The 15,532-nt window shown below is 43.7% G+C and overlaps 1 protein-coding gene across 1 annotated transcript in view; it reads right to left on the bottom strand.

Moving 5' to 3' along the window:
• Nucleotides 1-15,532, bottom strand: part of LOC111965149 (NADP-dependent malic enzyme) — a 118,241-nt gene that overhangs the window by 19,313 nt on the left and 83,396 nt on the right. Inside the window, exons 4-5 of the mRNA XM_023989169.2 lie at nucleotides 14,982-15,057; nucleotides 8,618-8,779 (exon numbers count right to left, since the gene is read on the bottom strand). Coding sequence (XP_023844937.1) covers nucleotides 8,618-8,779; nucleotides 14,982-15,057 — 238 coding nt within the window. The remainder of the gene's footprint in view (nucleotides 1-8,617; nucleotides 8,780-14,981; nucleotides 15,058-15,532) is intronic.

Here is a 15,532-nt window from a genome sequence, read left to right as displayed (position 1 = left end):
ACGTCAGCCCTTTGACTGAGGCCTGAGTCCAGGTCGAGTGCGCGCGCGTGTGTGTGTGGGGGAGAGGAGAGCAATGGCATCTGATATTATAGTGAATATTTAAAGGTTTAAAGGGCTTTGAGAGGACAAGAGGAGACATTCTCTTCAAACACAGACCAGGGTAGGATTCTGAGAAGTTTAATTTGTCAGCCTTAATATACGTCTCTGCTGTAGCCCCTCACATCTCTTCAGGGAGTGGAAGAGATGAGACTCTCCTCTATTCATAATGTTAAGTGCTCCCTTTACCCCAATGGATGGAGAGATGAAGGGATGAGAGGGAGGAAGGCGTGGAGTTGGGATAAGGATCAGGAGCAGAGGTCGCTGGGCATGTGTGTGTGACAGTATGTGGGTATGTGTGTGTGTGTGTTTCTGTGTGTGTAGCTTGTCTGCATGTCTGTGGTGATCCTGATGGAGTGCTTGGTGAAGAGGGGCCTGGGATTAGAGGGCCCCTGTATGTGATTTATCACACACACACACACACACACACACACTTTGATGTGCACTTAACACACACACACACTACATCATGTCCACTCTGCAATGTGTCTCTTCTTTGATGTGGTCAGCTAGTGTGTTTTATTGTGTGTTTTTATACTGTACTTCTTCTATTTGTCTTATCTATCTCTGGCATGTCTGTAAAGAGAGCCACTTGGAGCCAGGTTCTAAATGGGGGATGTCCTCCCTAGGCTACTGCCAGTCTTCTACCCCCATCCCCAATCCTGGCCCCCCTGTCTGCCTCACTGTTTGCTTCAGTGGGGGCTCCTCAGAAGAGGAAGGGGAGGACCATCCTCCTCAGTGAATTTCATTTTTAGATAAAACCAAATAATTTATTAAAATACACTGTTTTGCAATGAAGGTCTACAGTAGTCTCAACAGCACTCTGTAGGGTAGCACTATGGTGTAGCTGGAGGACAGCTAGCTTCCGTCCTCCTCTGGTTACATTAACGAGGCTCATGGTTCTCACCCCCTTCCATAGACTTACACAGTAATTATGACATCTTCCGTAGGACGTCCTCCAACCTATTAGAGCTCTTGTAGCATGAACTGACATGTTGTCCACCCAATCAAACGATTAGAGAATGAATCTAGTACTGAAAGCATAAGCTACAGCTAGCTAGCACTGCAGTGCAAAACATGTTTTGAGTAGTTGACTCCGAGAGAGAAAGACAATAGTTAAACAGTTTTGAACAAATTCTGACAATGATCTAGGCTGTGTGTAGCGGTTATGATACGGTTTGGCTTGGATTTTTTTTTTCACCTGGTCACATACAGCTGATGTGTTGTGAATTGAAGTCCACAAGCAAAGGGAAAAGGTGAGAAGCAGGAGAGCGCATAGATGTGAAATAGAATACAACGTGGCTGCTATGAAAGTGAACTCCGAAGGGACACCCCACTTTGGGTCCAGGAGAGCCCACCCAACACATTGTGTGGGATGACATCACCGGGGTCTCATTTCAGTGTGTGTGTTATGATACAGAGGTTATACCAGGTAATATCAGTGAAAGAGAAAGGGAGAGAAAGAGAGAGTGAGTGGGAGAGCGAAAGAGCGAGATGAGAGAGGGCCAACTTTCCCATAACACTCACTGTTTAGTTTATTTCCCACAAGCCACATTTAGATTAACGGCCATTTAGAGAAAAACAAATGTATGTGTTGTATACTCACTCTACAGATCTGTTTACTGGGAGGGAAAACAACGTGCAGACACAGAGACATGTCTTACTGATGAGTGTGAGTGTATACAGTTGAAGTTGGAAGTTTACATACACTTAGGTTGGAGTCATGAAAACTTGTTTTTCAATCACTCCACAAATTTCTTGTTGACAAACTAGTTTTGCAAGTCGGTTAGAAAATCTACTTTGTGTATTACACAAGTAATTCCAACAATTGTATACTGACAGATTATTTCACTTATAATTCACAATTCCAGTGGGTCAGACGTTTACATACACAGAAGTTGACTGTACCTTTAAACAGCTTGGAAAATTCCAGAAAATGATGTCATGGCTTTAAAGCTTCTGATAGGCTAATTGACATCATTTGAGTCAATTGGAGGTGTACCCGTGGATGTATTTCAAGGCCTACCTTCAAACTCAGTGCCTCTTTGCTTGACATCATGGGAAAATCAAAAGAAATCAGCCAAGACCTCAGAAAAAAAATTGTAGACCTCCACAAGTCTGGTTCATCTTTGGGAGAAATTTCCAAATGCCTGAAGGTACCACGTTCATCTGTACAAACAAAAGTACGCAAGAATAAACACCATTAGATCACGCAGCCGTCATACCGCTCAGGAAGGAGACGCGTTCTGTTCCTAGAGATGAACGTACTTTGGTGCGAAAAGTGCAAATCAATCCCAGAACAAACAGCAAAGGACCTTGTGAAGATGCTGACAGAAACAGGTACAAAAGTATCTATATCCACAGTAAAACGAGTCCTATATCGACATAACATGAAAGGCCGCTCAGATAGGAAAAAGCCACTGCTCCAAAACCGCCATAAAAAAGCCAGACTACGGTTTGCAACTGCACATGGGGACAAAGATCGTACTTGTTGGAGAAATGTTCTCTGGTCTGATGAAACAAAAATAGAACTGTTTGGCCATAATGGACCATCGTTAGTTTGGAGGAAAAAGGGGGAGTGCAAGCCGAAGAACTCCATCCCAACCGTGAAGCACAGGGGTGGCAGCATCATGTTGTGGGGGTCTTTGCTGCAGGGACTGGTGCACTTCACAAAATAGATGGCATCATGAGGTGGAAAATGATGTGGATATATGAAGCAAAATCTCAAGACATCAGTCAGGAAGTTAAAGCTGGTCGCAAATGGGTCTTCCAAATGGACAATGACCCCATGCATACTTCAAAGTTGTTGGCAAAATGGCTTAAAGACAACAAGTCAAGGTATTGGAGTGGCCATCACAAAGCCCTACCTCAATCCTATCGAATGTGTGGGCAGAACTGAAAAAGCATGTGCGAGCATGGAGCCTACAAACCTGACTTAGTTACACCAGCTCTGCAGGAGGAATGGGCCAAAATTCATCCAACTTATTGTGGGAAGCTTGTGGAAGGCTACCCGACACGTTTGACCCAGTTAAACAATTTAAAGACAATGCTACCAAATACTAATTGAGTGTGTAAACTTCTGACCCACTGGGATGTGATGAAAGAAATAAAAGCAGAAATAAATCATTCTCTCTACTATTATTCTGACATTTCACATTCTTAAAATAAAGTGGTGATCTAACTGACCTAAGACAGGGAATGTTTACTAGGATTAAATGTCAGGAAATGTGAAAAACGGAGTTAAATGTATTTGGCTAAGGTGTATGTAAACTTCCGACTTCAGCTGTATGTCTGTGTGAAAAATAGACGAGAGAGAGAGAGAGATGTGCATCTGTGTATGTGATGAGATGGCAAGAGAGCTGAATGATGCGTCTTTAACAGAACCAGTGTGTGTGTGTGTGCGTTTGTGTGTGCGTGAGAGGAGAGAGGGAGATGTCCACAGGTAGCAGGAACCCCACAGAGCAGCACATCCCATAAATCAACAACATCCTATACAGGAGCTCTGCCATATCCCATCTGTTTACTGGATATGCTCCCAAAACATTACCCCTGGACATGCCTCCCAGAACATTACCCCTGGACATGCTCCCAAAACAATTACCCCTGGACATGCTCCCAAAACATTACCCCTGGACATGCTCCCAAAACATTACCCCTGGACATGCTCCCAAAACATTACCCCTGGACATGCTCCCAAAACATTACCCGTTGCTTTATCATGTTCTGGAATTACACACTACCACAGGGAGAAGAAACTGACTGGGGGAGATCCAGGCCGAGTCTCACATAGCACCCTACAGTATTTCCTAATTCCTATATACTTTTGACCAGGTCCCATAGGGAATAGGGTGCCATTTTGGACACAACCCAGTCTTTCCAGTCAAGGTCCAGACGTCGCATGCCTGACCTCAGTCAAGGACTCCTCATACCTACCCAAGGTCAGAAATAAGCCGATAATAACAGTCATGTTTTCAATGATTTACTGCCTACCTCCCGCCACCTCCTACCGCTGTGTAACCCTCTGTCTGTAGGGGCTGGAGCATGGCATCAGGCATGAGACCAGTGTGTCTGAGATAATATATGATGAGTCATGCCAAAGGAACTCCATATGGCTTAAGACACACAGGCACTCCATTTATCCTATTACAACTCATTCATCTCTTTAGAACAATGGAAAACTAGAGACTAGAGTGCAAGGTCCTAGTTCTCGTGAGGTTGTGTATCACATGCGCACACACACATAAATCTGTGCGTGTGTCGAGGCATACATGGGTGCGCCCGTGCCTGAATGAGTGTTTGTGTGCCTGTAGTGATCCTGATGGAGTGCTTGCTGGCACATGCTGCTGCCAGGGTGGGTGAGTTGATTTTTAAGGTAAATGTGCTTGGCTTGTCATAAACTCTGTCAGATGCTGCTGTGTGAGATTATTTTGCAGTGCTACATCTGCAAACACTTTACACGTTTGGAAAACAAGAGGCAGAAACCTGTAAATCCTCGGAGTGTGAGGAAGAACACCTTTTCACACATGAAGGTTATGGCCCATTCTAGCACTGTGTGATTTGAAGAACTGCCCATTATTCTCAACAGTTGCAGTACCGCATGAAATATGAGCACACACCGCTAAATGCACACATATAATAAAAAGATTCCTTACCCATACATACATAAACTCAGCAAAAAAAGAAACGTCCCTTTTTCAGGACCCTGTCTTTCAAAGATATGGGCACAAACCCATCATCGCTGGAGCAGACAGGACTGGCAAAAAGTGCTCTTCACTGTCAAGCCGCGGTTTAGTCTCACCAGGGGGATGGTTGGATTCGCGTTTATCGTCGAAGGAATGAGCGTTACACCGAGGCCTGTACTCTGGAGCGGGATCGATTTGGAGGTGAAGGGTCCGTCATGGTCTGGGGCGGTGTGTCACAGCATCATCGGACTGAGCTTGTTGTCATTTCAGGCAATCTCAACGCTGTGTGTTACAGGGAAGACATCCTCCTCCCTCATGTGGTACCCTTCCTGCAGGCTCATCCTGACATGACCCTCCAGCATGACAAAGCCACCAGCCATACTGCTCGTTCTGTGCGTGATTTCCTGCAAGACAGGAATGTCAGTGTTCTGCCATGGCCAGCGAAGAGCCCGGATCTCAATCCCATTGACCACGTCTGGGACCTGTTGAATCGGCGGGTGAGGGCTAGGGCCATTCCCCCCAGAAATGTCTGGGAACTTGCAGGTGCCTTGGTAGAAGAGTGGGGTAACATCTCACAGCAAGAACTGGCAAATCTGGTGCAGTCCATGAGGAGGAGATGCACTGCAGTACTTAATGCAGCATGTGGCCACACCAGACAGTGACTGTTACTTTTGATTTTGACCCCCCCTTTGTTCAGGGACACATTATTCAATTTCTGTTAGTCACATGTCTGTGGAACGTGTTTAGTTTATGTCTCAGTTGTTGAATCTTGTTATGTTCATACAAATATTTACACATGTTAAGTTTGCTGAGAATAAACGCAGTTGACAGTGAGAGGACGTTATTTTTTGTTGCTGAGTTCACATACATGCATACATACATACAGTTGAAGTTCGAAGTTTACATACACTTAGGTTGGAGTCATTAAAACTCGTTGTTCAACCACTACACAACTTTCTTGTTAACAAACTATAGTTTTGGCAAGTCAATTAGGACATCTACTTTGTGTATGACAGTGTTTTCCAACAATTGTAAACAGACAGATTATTTCACTTATAATTCACTGTATCACAATTCCAGTGGGTCAGAAGTTGACATACACAGAAGTTGACTGTGGTCTTTAAACAGCTTGGAAAATTCCAGAAAATTATGTCATGGCTTTAGAAGCTTCTGATAGGCTAATTGACATACTTTGCATCAATTGGAGGTGTACCTGTGGATGTATTTCAAGGCCTACCTTCAAACTCAGTGCCTCTGCTTGACATCATGGGAAAATCAAAAGAAATAAGCCAAGACCTCCGAAAAGAAATTGTAGACCTCCACACGTCTGGTTCATCCTTGGGAGCAATTTCCAAACGCCTGAAGGTATCACATTCATCTGAACAAACAACAGTACGCAAGAATAAACACCATGGGACCACGCAGCCATCATACCGCTCAGGAAGGAGATGCGTTCTGTCTCCTAGAGACGAAAAAGTGCAAATCAATTCCAGAACAACAGCAAAGGACCTTGTGAAGATGCTGGAGGAAACAGGTACAAAAGTATCTATATCCAGAGTAAAACAAGTCCTATATCGACATAACCTGAAAGGCCGCTCAGCAAGGATTCACCCAACTTATTGTGGGAAGCTTGTGGAAGGCTATCCGAAATGTTTGACCCAAGTTAAACAATTTAAAGGCAGTGCTACCAAATACTAATTAAGTGTATGCAAACTTCTGACCCACTGGGAATGTGATGAAAGAAATAAAATCTGAAATAAATCACTCTCTACTATTATTCTGACATTTCACATTCTTCAAATAAAGGGGTGATCCTAACTGACCTAAGACAGGGAATTTTTACTAGGATTAAATGTCAGGAATTGTGTACAACTGAGTGTAAATGTATTTGGCTAAGGTGTATGTTAACTTCCGACTTCAGCTGTACATACAGAAATTAATAGAGGAACATAGAAGGTAGACAGACCGAGACAAATCCAGACATAGCAGAGAAACACATCGCAAACATGCACGCACACAGACACTACAGACATATACTCTTCGAAAAAAGGAGAACCATTTTTGTTCTGTGAAAACCAAAAAGTACCTGGAACCAAAAAGGGTTCTTCAAAGAGTTTCCCTATGGGTACAGCCAAAGAACCCTTTTAGGTTCTAGATAGCTCTTTTTTTCAAAGAGTGCACACACACACACACACATATATATGGTAATAAACCCCCATTTGCTCTCATCCTCTGGGAGCAGCTACAGAGTGCATTGAGGACACAGACAAAGACTCTGAGGCAGCTAGTTAAAGTGGGTATTTTGATGCCTATAAAACGTACGGGAAGAGTTGAGAATCCCCCAAGCATCCCTAAACTGGATCTGTGCACCATAGATGGCTTCTGGATAGTCTATGGTCTTTCAAAATCTTAGAACAATAGAGTTCATGCATAGAAGTGTCTATGGAGATGCCACTAAAGAGATGGGGGCCAAAGGCCACGGTATTTACCTCTGCTATGAGGTAGAACAGAGTGGGAGAAACTGGCAGAGAGAGAGAAAACATAATCCTATTCACCAAGATCCAATGCCACCTACTGTATTCATGCTGTAGTGCAAGATCTTTTATAGGTTCTCTCACAGGCCTTTTATGTGTGTTTTATGAATAAGGGGGATTTCTGCTGGGTTTCAGTGTGGTTTGATGAAGTGTGAATTGGCCAGCCGACATAAGAGAACATGGAGAGAGTTTGTGGACACCATCCACACAGCGAATGCTACCGCTGACAAGGATAGGGCTAGTCCCTCTGTTCAACTCTGCTTCCGGTCTCCTTCCCTTTCCCTCCCCCTTCCTTTATTTATCCCTCTTTTATACTGGTGTCCTCGTTTTGATGCCCATGGAGTGTCTCTCATTATTTCTCTCCATCTCCATTGATTATTGCCAGTCGTTTACATATTTGACCGGTCCTATACCCAAGTAACCCCAACTCCATCTCCCTCTTCTTTCCTCCCACCCTTTATCCATCTATCCTTCTTTCACAGTGATGTCTTCTTTTATGTCTCATTCTCAGCATCTTGATAACTGTCTAGATCATGTCTATCCTTGACCAGACCGACCCAACTAACCCCAAATCACCATTTATCCTCTCCCCAACTCTTATACTGAAACACAAATCAGTGGCTAGGAGAGCAGGTCCAGGCCCAGGAAATCAGAGGATGGCTCAGAGTTGATTCAGCTGTGGCTTAAAAGCCAGGCAGCAGGCATGTGGTGGCAGTGCCACGCCCTTGGCACAGCTCTGGATGACATGGAGAAAATACACAGAGTTTAAATATAGCCGTGTACACAACACAGACTATTCTTAGTTTGCTCCTGTTTAACAGTGTAGCCACAGCACACGTGCCGCCAGCCTAGAGTGAGGCTCCTCTTTTAGCTATAAAGAGAGGGCCAGGCCATACATAGGACCAATGGGACCAGCAGGAAAAACCAAACCAGAAGGCCTCTTTGAATACTGTTGACTGGCGGTGCTGGCGGAATGAATAGGTCCTTTTCTAGCTGGCATGGGTGAACGGTGCTGCTTTCCTCAGTTGCGTTTCCTGGTTGTAAAGTGTTAGAACTTCTCGTTTCTTGGCTGTTAGTTGTTTGGAAATTGGAGTTTGGAGTCTGAGGGGCTTACCTGGTCTATAACGTATTGACTTGAGGGTATTTTCTTAGCTGACAAATTACGTCTAGCATATAATATGTTGCAAAGTTGACCGTTTTTTGTTGTGTAGTTGACAGGTGACAAGTGTAGGATAAAGTGACGTGTATCATCTTGTTTGTATGTAGCTATGTATTCATTTGGTTGTTAGGTGAGTCTCCTCTTACCTCATTGTCTGTGCCCACATCCAGCATGACTGGCAGACACTGCTGGGGTGGCATGCCTCCACAGGCCGTGTAGAGTGCCAGTTTGCCCACAGGGATGCCCATACCGTAGCAGCCCAGGTCCCCCAGGCCCAGGATCCTCTCTCCGTCCGTCACACACACCGCCTGTCAATCACATCACACCTGTCAATCATACCTGTGATTCTATGTCAACCAAATACATTATCAGTCAGAGCAGACTGTCTATGGCTCTTGATAAGTCATTTCTTTTCGGCTTCCTGTTTGAAATTAACCAAATAAGCTCTCAGAATAGCCAAAATTTTTATAATATCAGGCAGTGAAAATACAGTAACTAGCAAATAACGCCAGCATATTCATTAGCCAATCAGTTACAGTAAGTGCACATGATTAAACAGGAAATAGTCACACTACGTCAACAGTGAAGAGGTGACTCCGGGATGCTGGGTTCCTCTGTCCAGTGTCTGTTCTTTTGCCCATCTTAATCTTTCCTTCTAATTGGCCAGTCTGAGATATGGCTTTTTCTTTGCAACTCTGCCTAGAAGGCCAGCATCCCGGAGTCGCCTCTTCACTGTTGACGTTGAGGCTGGTGTTTTAATGAAGCAGCAACACATGACAACACAGCACGGTGGCAACACAACATGGTAGCAGCACAAAACATGGTACAAACATTATTGAGCACAGAAAACAACAGCACAAAGGGCAAGAAGGTAGAGACAACAATACATCACCCCATAGCAGCCACAAATGTCAATAACAGTGTCCATGATTGAGTCTTTGAATGAAGAGATTGAGATAAAACTGTCCAGTTTGAGTGTTTGTTGCAGTGACCCAGGTATGTGTGTGCTTTGGGGACCTTTAACAGAATGTGACTGGCAGAATGGGTGTTGTATGTGGAGGATGAGGGCTGCAGTAGGTATCTCAGATAGGGGGGAGTGAGGCCTAAGAGGGTTTAATAAATAAGCATCAACCAGTGGGTCTTGCGACGGGTATAGAGTTTTACAAGCACTGGAGATACAGTTGAAGTCGGAGGTTTACATACACCTTAGCCAAATACATTTACACTCAGTTTTTCACAATTCCTGACATTTAATCCTAGTAAAAAATCCCTGTTTTAGGTCAGTTAGGATCACCATCTTATTTTAATTATGTGAAATGTCAGAATAATAGTAGAGAGAATGATTTATTTCAGCTTTTATTTCTTTCATCACATTCCCAGTGGGTCAGAAGTTTATATACACTCAATTAGTATTTGGTAGCATTGCCTTTAAATTGTTTAACTTGGGTCAAACGTTTTGGGTAGCCTTCCACAAGCTTCCCACAATAGTTGGATGAATTTTGGCCAATTCCTCCTGACAGAGCTGGTGTAACTGAGTCAGGTTTGTAGGCCTCCTTGCTCGCACGCGCTTTTTCAGTTCTGCCCACACATTTTCTATGGGATTGAGGTCAGGGCTTTGTGATGGCCATTCCAATACCTTGACTTTGTTGTCCTTAAGCCATTTTGCCACAACTTTGGAATTATGCTTGGGGTCATTGTCCATTTGGAAGACCCATTTGCGACCAAGCTTCAACTTCCTGACTGATGTCTTGAGATGTTGCTTCAATATACCCACATCATTTTCCTGCTCATGATTCCATCTACTTTGTGAAGTGCACTAGTCCGTCCTGCAGCAAAGCACCCCCACAACATGATGCTGCCACCCCCATGCTTCATGGTTGAGATGGTGTTCTTCGGCTTGCAGGCCTCCCCCTTTTTCCTCTAAACATAACGATGGTCATTATGGCCAAACAGTTCTAATTTTGTTTCATCAGACAAGAGGATATTTCTCCAAAAAGTACAATCTTTGTCCCCATGTGCAGTTGCAAAACATAGTCTGGCTTTTTTATGGCGGTTTTGGAGCAGTGGCTTCTTCCTTGCTGAGCGGCCTTTCAGGTTATGTCGATATAGGACTCGTTTTACTGTGGATATAGATACTTTTGTGCCCGTTTCCTCCAGCATCTTCACAAGGTCCTTTGCTGTTGTTCTGGGATTGATTTGGACTTTTCGCACCAAAGTACGTTCATCTCTAGGAGACAGAACGTGTCTCCTTCCTGAGCAGTATGACGGCTGCGTGGTCCCATGGTGTTTATACTTGCGTACTAGTGTTTGTACAGATGAACGTGGTACCTTCAGGCGTTTGGAAATACATCCACAGGTACACCTCCAATTGACTCAAATTATGTCAATTAGCCTATCAGAAGCTTCTAAAGCCATGACATAATTGTCTGGAATTTTCCAAGCGGTTTAAAGGCACAGTCAACTTTGTGTATGTAAACTTCTGACCCATTGGAATTCTGATACAATGAATTATTAGAGAAATAATCTGTCTGTAAACAATTGTTGGACAAATTACTTGTGTCATGCACAAAGTAGATGTCCTAACCGACTTGCCAAAACTATAGTTAGTTAGCAATAAATTTGTGGAGTGGTTGAAAAACGAGTTTTAATGACTCCAACCTAAGTGTATGTAAACTTCCGACTTCAACTGTAAGTAGGGCATTGGATCGTGATAAATCGTTTTAAGAGGTCCTGTGAGCTCAGGCTGCAGAGGAAAATGCCATTGTGTTGACAGCTGTGAACAGGTGCAAGAACGGCTAGCCGCTGCAGCAGGTATATCTTTACATGCCAGGAATACCTAGAAGATTCTTCGTACTGACTCTATATGACAAGATCATGACTTGATATGGATGCCTGATGAAGACCTAAGGGTCGAAACGTTGTTGTAAATAAATGTGCTGCGTTTTCCTGTCTGTTTTCCATGAATTTGCCTACAACTTTAGCACCTTTGGAAAGTACCTGAATGTGCGTATGTTCTTCAGCTTTGCACATAGCTGTCCTGGCATATTAGAGCTCAGTTGGTTGTAATGGCCTCAAACAGGCCAGATCCTAACTGAAGATATCTGTTGAACTTATTGACATCAATGCACGTTGAAAGTTGGAAAGTATTCAGACCCCTTGACTTTTTCCACATTTTGTTGTTTCGTTACAGCCTTATTCTTATTCTCTCAAACAGAGAATTAGTGAAAATAAAAGTTAAATCAGGAGAAACGACAGGGATTATCCAGTCGCAGTACATTTTAATGACCTAAAGCATGACATTTCTACCTTTAGATTTTGTGGCATAGAGAAAGTTAAGATATCAGACAGGGGAGGTGATATTAATAATACTCTGAGTAAAATAGAATGTTTTGGGATTTTCACCCTCCAGACATTATTTCCTAAAGGACTTAATGATGAAATGCCTATGCATGTTATGTTGTGAATTTGAACATGAATTATGTGCCTATTTCAGATTACTCTGATGTTTTTCGAACGATGTACCCAATGATTAATGAAAACTTGCTATGTCCTCATTTTGGTTTTACAGACGTGTTTAATACGTCTTATTTATACACTTTTGTAATATTTATGAAATGCATATTGTTATATTTGGTAGCACTTATTTGTTTTTCCTTTGCCTCCAACCCCCTTCGATGTGTGGAACGGATGTGGGTGGGGCTAGGTCTACATAAGGGTGCAAATCTCTAAAAATTCACTAAAGCTCTGACGAAGGCCGAGAGGCCGATACGTAAGCTTATTAAATATCAGTGATACTATCAAGAGCAGTGTGCGGTTTCCTTTTTCCTTCATCTTGTTCAAATGTTACCATGCACCTGCAAAAGGATTGCTCAGATGTGCGAGTGCCTTTTGAATTCTGTGTTACAGCCTTATTCTAAAATTGATTAAATTGTTGTTTTTTTCCCATCAATCTACACACAATACCCAACTATGACAAAGCAAAAACAGGTTTACACAAATGTTTACTAATTTATTAAAAATAAAATATTTGAAATATCACATTTATATAAGTATTCAGACCCTTTACTTAGTACTTTGTTGAAGCACCTTTGGCAGCGATTACAGCCTCGAGTCTTCCTGGGTATGATGCTACAGGCTTGGCACACCTGTATTTGGGGAGTTTCTCCCATTCTTCTCTGCAGATCCTCTTGAGCTCTGTTGGATGGGGAGCGTTGCTGCACAGCTATTTTCAGGTCTCTCCAGAGATGTTCGATCTGGTTCAAGTCTGGGCTCTGGCTGAGCCACTAAAGGACATTCAGAGACTTGTCCCGAAGCCACTCCTGCGTTGTCTTGGATGTGAGTTTAGGGTCATTGTCCTGTTGGAAGGTGAACCTTCGCCCCAGTCTGAGGTCCTGAGCGCTCTGGAGCAGGTTTTCATCAAGGATCTCTCTGTACTTTGCTCCGTTCATCTATGCCTTCATCCTGACTAGTCTCCCAGTCCCTGCCGCTGAAAAACATCCCCACAGCGTGATGCTGCCACCACCATGCTTCACCGTAGGGATGGTGCCAGGTTTCCTCCAGACCTGATGCTTGGCATTCAGGCCAAAGAGTTCAATCTTAGTTTTATCAGACCAGAGAATCTTGTTTCTCATGGTCTGAGAGTCCTTTAGGTGCCTTTTGGAAAACTCCAAGAGGGTTGTCATGTGCCTTTTACTATGGCCACTACCATAAAGGCCTGTTTGGTGGAGTGCTGCAGAGATGCTTGTCATTCTGGAAGGTTCTCCCATCTCTACAGAGGAACTCTAGAGCTCTGTCAGAGTGATCATCAGTTTCTTGGTCACCTCCCTGACCAAGGCCCTTCTCCCCTGATTGCTCAGTTTGGCCAGGTGGCCAGCTCTAGGAAGAGTCTTGGTGGTTCCAAATATCTTCCATTTAAGAATGATGGAGGCCACTGTGTTCTTGGAGAAATTCAATGCTGTAGACATTGTTTGGTATCCTTCCCCAGATCTGTGCGTCGACACAATCCTGTCTCGTAGCTCTACGGAGATTTTCTTCAACCCCATGGCTTGGTTTTTGCTCTGAAATGCACTGTCAACTGTGGGACCTTATATAGACAGGTGTGTAACTTTCCAAATCATGACCAATCAATTAAATTTACCACAGGTGGACTCCGGTCAAGTTGTAGAAACATCTCAAGGATGATCAATAGAAACAGGATGCACCTGATCTCATTTTCGAGTCTCACAGCAAAGGGGCTGAATACTTATGTAAATAAGGTCTTAAAATTATATTTTTTTAAATTAAAACTGTTTTCGCGTGGTCATTATGGGGTATTGTGTGTAGATTGCTGAGAATTTTTTATTTATTTAATCAATTTTAGAATAAGGCTGTAACGTAACAAAATGTGGAAAATGACATGGAGGCTGAATACTTTCCTTAGGCACTGTATATACAAAAGTATGTAGACACCCCTTCAAATTTTTTAAACCGGTGTGTAAAGTCGATCACATCGCCATGCAATCTCCACAGACAAACATTGGACGTAGAATGTCTTTCCAACAAGTCAGTTCGTCAAATTTCTGCCCTGCTAGAGCTACCCCGGGCAAATGTAAGTGCTGTTATTGCGAAGTGGAAACGACTAGGAGCAACAACGGCTCAGCCAAGAAGTGGTAGGCCACATAAGCTCACAGAATGGGACTGCAAAAAAACAACAACATCTGTCCTCGGTTGCAACACTCACAACAGAGTCCCAAACTGCCTCTGGAAGATAAGTCAGCACAAGAACTGCTTGTCGGAAGATTCACAAAATGGGTTTCCATGGCCAGGCAGCCGCACACAAGCCTAAGATCACCATGCGCAATGCCAAGCGTTGGCTGGAGTAGTGTAAAGCTCGCTGCCATTGGACTCTGGAGCAGTGGAAACGCGTTCTCTGGAGTGATGAATCACGTTTTATCATCTGGCAGTTCAACGGACGAATCTGGGTTTGGAGGATACCAGGAGAACGCTACCTGCCCCAATGCATAGTGCCAACTGTAAAGTTAGGTGGAAGAGGAATACTGGTCTGGGGCTGTTTTTCATGGTTCGGGCCAGGCCCCTTAGTTCCAGTGAAGATAAATCTTAAAGCTACAGCAGACGATGACATTCTACGATTCTATGCTTCCAACTTTGTGTCAACAGTTTGGGGAAGGTCCTTTTCTGTTTCAGCATGACAATGCCCCCGTGCACAAAGCGAGGTCCATACAGAAATGGTTTGTCGAAATCGGTGTGGAATAACTTGACTGGCTTGCACACAGCCCTGAACTCAACCCCATTGAACACCTTTGGGATGAATTGAAAAGCCGACTGAGCCAGGCCTAATCGCCACACATCAATGCCCGACCTCATTAATGCGCTTGTGGCTGAATGGAAGCAAGTCCCCACAGCAATGTTCCAACATCTAGTGGAAAGCCTTCCCAGAAGAGCGGAGGCTGTTTTAGCAGCAAAGGGGGGACCAACTCCATATTAACATTTCAGGTTTGACTATAGACTTACACGTATGTCCTTCTCTGGCCAGCTCTGGAGCACGGTGGAGATGTGAGTGAGGTCATGGATGGTGATGAAAAGCCCCCTGGAACAGATCAGAGATCAGATGAGTTATAATGAGTGAGACTAGATAAACTGTTTACAGTACCTTTCACATTGTGCACCGACCAACATAAGGAAATACTATAATTTTGCTCAGTACGGAGAAAAAACATTGTCTTTGGATTCAGTTTCAAATGGTTCTTTGATACCTGAGTGGAAGCTTGGAATTAACTTTAAGCACCATTTCAGCAGCTTTTAAATCCAATTTTTCCCTCTACTTGTGCTGTAATGTCCCAGAGCAGATGTCACCTGGAAAATGGATCGCTGGGCCAGGGACCCCTCTAGTGCTACTTCTGCTCCAAGAAAAGCTAGATAGATACGCATAGTCTGTGTGCGTGTGTGTAGGCCCACAGGGTGGGAGGTCCAGCCCAGAAGGGTTTCAGATCGGTCCAACAAAGCCATCTGCCCATGATGTGGAGGCACCATCATCTCCATACGTGCCAGCAACAATAAAAAAC

Source organism: Salvelinus sp. IW2-2015, linkage group LG6.1 (genome assembly GCF_002910315.2).
Source record: "Salvelinus sp. IW2-2015 linkage group LG6.1, ASM291031v2, whole genome shotgun sequence".
In the NCBI taxonomy this organism is placed as follows: Eukaryota; Metazoa; Chordata; class Actinopteri; order Salmoniformes; family Salmonidae; genus Salvelinus; species Salvelinus sp. IW2-2015.
Note: the sequence above shows the minus strand (reverse complement) of the source record. Positions and strands in the feature narration are given on the sequence as shown.